The sequence below is a fragment of the Verticillium dahliae genome, genomic scaffold (genome assembly GCF_000150675.1).
Source record: "Verticillium dahliae VdLs.17 supercont1.1 genomic scaffold, whole genome shotgun sequence".
Lineage (NCBI taxonomy): Eukaryota > Fungi > Ascomycota > Sordariomycetes > Glomerellales > Plectosphaerellaceae > Verticillium > Verticillium dahliae.
This window is the reverse complement of record NW_009276921.1, coordinates 1,066,105-1,072,838: the sequence shown is the minus strand read 5'-3', so window position 1 is coordinate 1,072,838 and position 6,734 is coordinate 1,066,105. Positions and strand designations below refer to the sequence as shown.

Below are 6,734 nucleotides of genomic sequence, written 5' to 3'. Positions count from 1 at the left end.
TTCATTCTGCACCTCTCACAAGCTTTCCCATACCCTCTTGTGGCGTCCGTCAGCCATGCCGTGAGCGGCATGATCATGATGCGCAGTGGCATTGTGTGGGCTGGCACGTTTTGACGTGTGACGGTTGGGCTTGATCGACTTGGAGCTCGATGAGCCTTTCCTTGAGCCTTGGGACTTGTTGTCCTCCAGCGGAGGAGAAGGGAGACCACCACCCATGTTGTGTCTAGGCAGATACCAGAAGGCTTAAGGTATATGTGCTTTGGGAAGTGAGGGTTTCTGTCGTCGACGGAAAGTAGGAACGTTAAGCCAAGATGAGGAAAGTGTGGAGGAAGCCGGATCGTGGAGGAGGGGGATCAGTGTAAGTCAAGTACTCGATCAGAAATGTGAAGGGCCAACACTATGGTGCTTGCTCAGCACAACAGAAGATGACAGGGATATGACAGCCAGGCATGTGAGGTGTGCCGTGGAGCTGAGCAGGGGGGGGGGGTGTACGAAGGGGGGTGCGGACTTGAATGACTCGGCCGATTATTAATAACAGATGAGGAAAAGGGGGGACTTCGAGCGGACGGTAAAAGGACACCAGATTATGTGATAGTGTCGGAGCCTTTTTTTGAGTTCAGACACTGATACTGGTCTGCTGCAAGACAAAAATGGTGATAGGGCCCTGTTATGTCCGAAAGACGCCGGAGACGGAATGGACACAGCACACCACGGTCGCTAACAGGTCGCCGTCTGGTCCCTGAACGAAGTCCGCGGTGGAACTGGTTAAGTGGGGTGTATGGCTGAAAAGTGTAGGATAGTCTGCGATTCTGGCGCTGGTGATGACCGTTATTACTGCTTTAAGCTGGGCAGTCTACGTGCAGCTGTGCAATCGTAGTAGTTTTTGGGCGTTGAGGCGAGATGAGGCTCGTTGAGCTGTCGTCCTTCCTTGGACTTTCTTCCTCGAACAGCGTTTCCCGTCAAAATTAGTGGGAGAAGCTCAATTTTCTGATGATATCGCAGGTGGCGCGGAGATCTTGAGTAGCCGTGGGAGTTGAACTGGGGATGATAGGCGTACAGGACGGGGAGTAGTGTTCTGACAGGACACCAATGTGTGTTGGTGAGGAGGAATAGGTGTGTAAAATACCAGAAGCATCAATCTGACCCGGCAGTGGGTTGCCTACGAGCATCTTATATTGGCAAGGTTAGGCCGTCCCAGTCCATGAGAACAGCATGACGGGCTGTGTGCGCAGGGACATCAACAATCGGGGTCTCATCATCTCTCGGTGACTACTGTACCTAGCAGCCTGCCCTTCTGGTATCCAGAGGGGGGAGAAAAGAGGGACGGAGGATCTTAGGGCGCATGGTACCATGACATGACTGTCGTTGATGTGCGGGAAGGACAGGGTTGACGTTGGGCTGAGGGGGTACTCCGAGGTACATCGGGGGTTGCGAAGTCCCCGATGGTCCTGATGAGTCTGACGGTGTAAGCCAGGGCATGGCCAATTCGAGGCCCACATACGGGGTGTTGCTTCGAAAAGCTCCGAGGCGCCTTCGCGCACTGAAGACTGCTGGCTCCCCCTTTCTTGATTCGGGGGTTTCCTTCACTCGCTCTGTGGGCTTCATTTGGGCAGGATGCTGCACGGAAGCTCTTTCGTCAATTGTGCGTGAGCGCCCCAGACTAGATTTGTGGAGTGTCAGCGGGCTGCCTTAGGTGGTGCTGTCGTGGCAGGCGCGTGAGCGACGACAGGTGTCTTGGAAGCATAACGTGAGATGCAACGCCTGTACTCCCCCAAAGTCGCCGAGCTTGAATTCAGCAATCAAGGGTAGCTCGTAATCGAGATGCATCGCACAAGGGGCACCATGGGCAAAGTCCATGTGAAGAAGCGTAGGCTGTGTGGGATCGGCCACCTGGCCTGTCTGTACATGCCCGACTTGCTCCTTGCGAGGCGGAAACGCGGCACTGAAGACGGCGGCCGGTTTGATCGCGAACCCCGTGCGGTGTGTGACGGAGTATGACGACCACGAAGCGCAGACGCCTGGAGCCCGAAGCTTGATGTCCTGTTCCACTGGGAAAGCAACAGCGAAACAACAAGCCAGCCGCCTAGACTGACAGCAGTTGTGCCGCTGCCACCAGCCCCCCCCTGTCGATTTCAAGACAACAAAGATGATACAGGGCGGCCGGCAACGGTGCAAGACGGAGGCCGAGCCTATGCAGGATGAATCATCAGTCGGCGCCGACAGCCTCGGCGCCCTTGTCAGGACTGATGCTGCGTCGCCTCAATTTCCATGTACCCTCCTCCTTGGTCCATACGAATGGCTGGCCCATGGCTGGCCCCATGGACGGTCCATGGATGGCCCATGATGGGGGAAATGCCAGCAAAGGCACGACGCAGGGTCTGGTCTGCGGCGCATGGTACAATCCTTCTTCGTGCGATTCTTCGTGAGAAGGCGGTAAGGCTGACAATGAAGCATGGGCACAGTTATGCTGGTCTACATAGTACCTTGGGCACCTGGTGGCGCTGGTGACAGCGGACGCGGCGTACTGAGCGACGAATGGTGAATGCACGCTCACCCTCGCGCTGTCGTAAGCCGCCCCAAAGGGCCTTCCAGGTTGTCCAGACAGGTGTCCCGAACGAAGTTGTTACAGACCCATGCACGCACGGTGGTGCTGCTCATCTGACGGTTGAGTGATGGTCAGTAACAACGAAAGCAGAGGGCACAAGTTATTTGGTCGATCGCGCCCGGAAGAGGCCAAGGGCGACGACGAGGTGGAGTGGGACGAGTGGTGGAAAGTCTATTTGACTCTGATGTAACCCAGATGCTGCGTGTGAGACAGGCGTGTGAAGCTGCTATAACACCAGCACCGGGGCGATGCCTCTATTCTCCGTGGGTCCATGGTGTTTTGCTCGGACGCTGAGAATGCTGAACGCTTCGAGCAGCAGTTGAGTCTTGACTGAAGAGAAGGGGGGCCTGGTGGGGGGGCTCTGAAGCTGCTGGGTCGTGATCAGAGATCGATCGGTTGCCAAGTTGGCCCAAGGCGAGTCATGTAGATGGGCGCCGTCAAATAGATACAGATGCATAGCGACGCATAGGGATGAACGCATGCTGTAGCTGATGTGGCGAAGCGCTGTACATTCAGAAGTGGCATGAGGATGATGAAGCAGAAGAAATGTGCCCCCGCTCCCCAAGATGCAAGGCGCGAGTCGAAAATGCTGGGCGACATGTCTTACCTGAACAGGTTTGACGCGACTTCTTCTTTGGCCGTCCCAGTTCCGTTTTGGGCACCTGCGACTGATCAGGCGCGCGGGTCGGGCGCTGCTGCCCGCCAGGATAGCCTTCGTCCTCGTCATGGCTGGGCAGGAGCTATCCAGGGCTGGCTTCGCGCGCGCGATAGGGCCATGGCCATGGTTGGCAGACGAGCGGCGCAACGCGAATCCGAGTCCGAGGACCGAGCCATGTATCTCTCTGGGTACCTCTTTCCCTCCCATCCTCCTTCCCTTACCTAGGTACCTGCCTTGCCTAGTTACCTACGTAAGGTAAGGTAGGTACAAGTAGGCAGCAGGCAATCATACAATCAATCAATTAAGCTCAGCCACTTACAACTCGGTTTCGGAAAGTGGTGCCAGGTCCACCTGTGCCGCTCTCCGGTGCTGTGTGCCTGCTTTCCCCATCATGCCCTTGTTACCTGGATCAACTGGCCACAGTACGACGATATTCGTCAATTCCCGCTTTGCCTTCCCTTTGTTCGAAAGAACTACTTCTTACTGGCACGGCAAAACCCCAAGTTTACTTCTGCAGTTGCAGCTTGTGCAAAAGATCACCACCGGGGTTCCAAACTCTGCCAAGGGTTGACCCCGGCGCGGGGGGGAGACATCTCGAACACCACCAAACAAACCTAGCTGGCCGCGCGGTTGCAAGGTTGCAATAGGGGATATCAGATCAGGCAAGATTTCATCTCGAGGGCACTGCCCAGACACTGCCTGCGGCCGTCGTGGCGCGATGGGACCCCAGTGCTCAAGTTGACTTTGCCAGTGCTATTACACATCCCCGTCACGAGCTTGTTTCTGGCGGGGGCCACCGGCACTTGTAGCGAATATGGACATGGGCATACATGGTACACATGTACCAAGAAGCGGCTCAAAGCTTGTCCCGCAGCGAGCTGGCCTCGGACCTCCTCCATGTCGTCGACGCCGAGTTGATGCTCGCTGTTCAGTCGGTGAAATCGCGATGCAAGAAAGCCGGCGACGGCCATTGCATGTCGGCAACAAAAACTACCGATACCGACCCGGATGAGCGAATCGATTTCGTTGCTAGTCTCTGGTGCCTTGGCCCTACCAGGCTTCTGGTAGGATCGACCACTAGCTACTCGAGCTGCCCCCCACTACACGGCTCCAAGTGCCGTGTGCATGGTGATGGTCCATTGCCTGATATTCACGCTCCTATCCACCGTCAAGCAGCACGCTAACGAGGATGACACAGCGAGCCATTGTCGAAGCCAGCCCATCTTCGAGAACCCAAAATTGCGAGCGGTGGCGTGGCCCGATCCTTCCATGGATGGCAAACTTGGGCAAGCCAACATCGAACAAAGGTCAAACAAGCCTGATCACGCCCTTCGACCGTACACGACATACGATCCAGTATGGAATAACAAGCATGGTCTCCATGTTTCGGAACTTTCCACTCGTTGTTGCTCTCTTTTAGTCAGCGGACTTCTCTCGGCAGCGCCCGCAACCACGGACATTACTTTAATGTTTTTTTTTTTTTGTGCATCAAGGGTACCGGGCGATCTCATGCAGGCCATAACCCACGGCATAAGTGCACGAGATCACGGAAATGCACCCCATGATCTGTTTTCATGGAGAGATTCGGAACGGCAGATGGACGATTTGAAATTATTTTGTCATATCTTGTCAAACTTTGGAGAGCTTGTGTGTGGGGATCCGCAGCCCGTGGAAAAGCCGCCGGCCGCCCATCGAATTTTGACGGCAACAAACAAGGCTGCGTGGCCCGAAACGGACTCTCGGCCTTTACGTCAAGTCGAGCCAACAGTAACTGCGCCAGGCATCTTGGATCGTTCGGGCGGACCACGCTCCTATGTCCAAACTCCACCGTCTCCACCTCTAATCCGAGGCATGACGTCCAAGCGTAACGGTCTTTCGGTGCAGGTACATGCCTGGACCTGCACACCAAGAAGGCGTGCCGCAAGCCACGACAGAAAGTTTGCGGACTTCAGATCTCCCGTCCACCCGCACCTCGTACTAGAGTGCGTCCCTGCTACCCCCGGTCTCGCTCGCGCTCGCGCTCGCGCGATGCTGCGGGATCGTAGAGGTGCCGCCCGCGGCGAACCTCCTGACAAGCGGAACCCCCACGGCGCCGCTGAGAAAAACAGAGACGCCATGGCATCCTTGCCATTACCCGGTGATTGACAGGCTTCCTAGCTCGTTCAGCTTATTGAACTGGAACCACCAGCTCGGGTCCGGTGACGGATATTGCCAGCTGGCCGTCCACAGGGTGTGACATCACCACCAGACTGCATCGTTACGCGGCAGGAAGGTTAAAAATGGCCTCGACCGCTGCAAATTGGGCCAAGGCTCCGCCGGGCGCTCAAGATGCCTCGTCGGTCAGTAGCTCTGGAACATTTTGCTTCTTTGTGACAAAGCTTGGCGACGATCAACACCCGACAACATCTCCCGGGCCGGAGGCTTTCCTGTATCATCAGATCAGGCCAGACTCGCCCGCCGGACGCTGAGATCCACGACAAGGAGCTGTATGAGTGCATGAAGGCTCAGGCCCCACCTTGGATGCACACGCCGTCAAGCAATCTGTGTGCAAAGTGCTCTTTGCGAGCGAGAAGCAGCAAGGAAGGCATTGCTGTGCAGTTTGGACGCGAAAGTGTCCGCAGGGCTTTGGTGGGCGCGACCAGCCGTCGATGGCTCGGTACAGAGACGGCGTCTCGGCATAATTCTGGGGCGATTAGTAGTCGCGAGGACGACTAGACAATCCACCGGAATGGAAGAAACTTCAAATGACGCATCATCAGTGCTCGCTTTGCAAGTCGCCCCTCGGCTCGATCAGGTCATGGTCAGGCGCGCTGAGCATTGGAATCCAGTGGCTCAAAACCCGCCGAATGCATTTGTCGGTGTTGGGGGCAGTGACATCTTGAACGCAAAAGTAGAGGAAAGCTACTGGACAATGCGCTGCCTGACTCGCTACGGAAGAGGGCAGCCAGAGATATGGAAGGGGGAATCAGGAGACGAAGCAAAGATGGGGTGGGAAAACACACACGCTGGTATTACAGCAAAGTAGGCGTCCGTATCAAAACGACAAGATCAAGAAGTCCCGCTCTCTCCTTTCCTCGTCATCACAGCTTTGCCTTGCCCGCGTCCTTGGCCGTGGCCCCACCCTCGCGCGCCGCGCCGTCAACATCCTCCTGCGTCAGTCGCACGAGACCCTCCTGGACGCAGGTGGCGAGCAGGGTGCCGTCGGCGGCAAAGATGCGCTGCAGGACGACTCCGCGGCCGTCGCCGGCCCAGGGCGTGTCTATCTCGGAGAACATCCATGCGTCTGTACGCATACATATATATACGTGTATATATATATATATATATATACAGATATACATATATAGATACATATATACATATATATATATATATCTATATATATATATATATATATAGATATATATATATATATATATACATATATATAGATATATATATATATATATATATATATATATATATAGATAG

General features: G+C 55.2%; 2 protein-coding genes across 2 annotated transcripts in view; both read right to left on the bottom strand.

Moving 5' to 3' along the window:
* VDAG_00325 (uncharacterized protein) overlaps positions 1–216 on the bottom strand; it is a gene marked incomplete at both ends in the record, with an annotated part of 1,139 nt that extends 923 nt beyond the window's left edge. The window contains one exon of the mRNA XM_009651702.1: positions 34–216. Within this exon, the coding sequence (XP_009649997.1) occupies positions 34–216 (183 nt within the window). The remainder of the gene's footprint in view (positions 1–33) is intronic.
* A 6,127-nt stretch (positions 217–6,343) lies between these two features.
* VDAG_00324 (uncharacterized protein) overlaps positions 6,344–6,734 on the bottom strand; it is a gene marked incomplete at both ends in the record, with an annotated part of 1,297 nt that continues 906 nt past the window's right edge. The window contains 2 exons of the mRNA XM_009651701.1: positions 6,344–6,546; positions 6,623–6,638. Of these exons, the coding sequence (XP_009649996.1) occupies positions 6,344–6,546; positions 6,623–6,638 (219 nt within the window). The remainder of the gene's footprint in view (positions 6,547–6,622; positions 6,639–6,734) is intronic.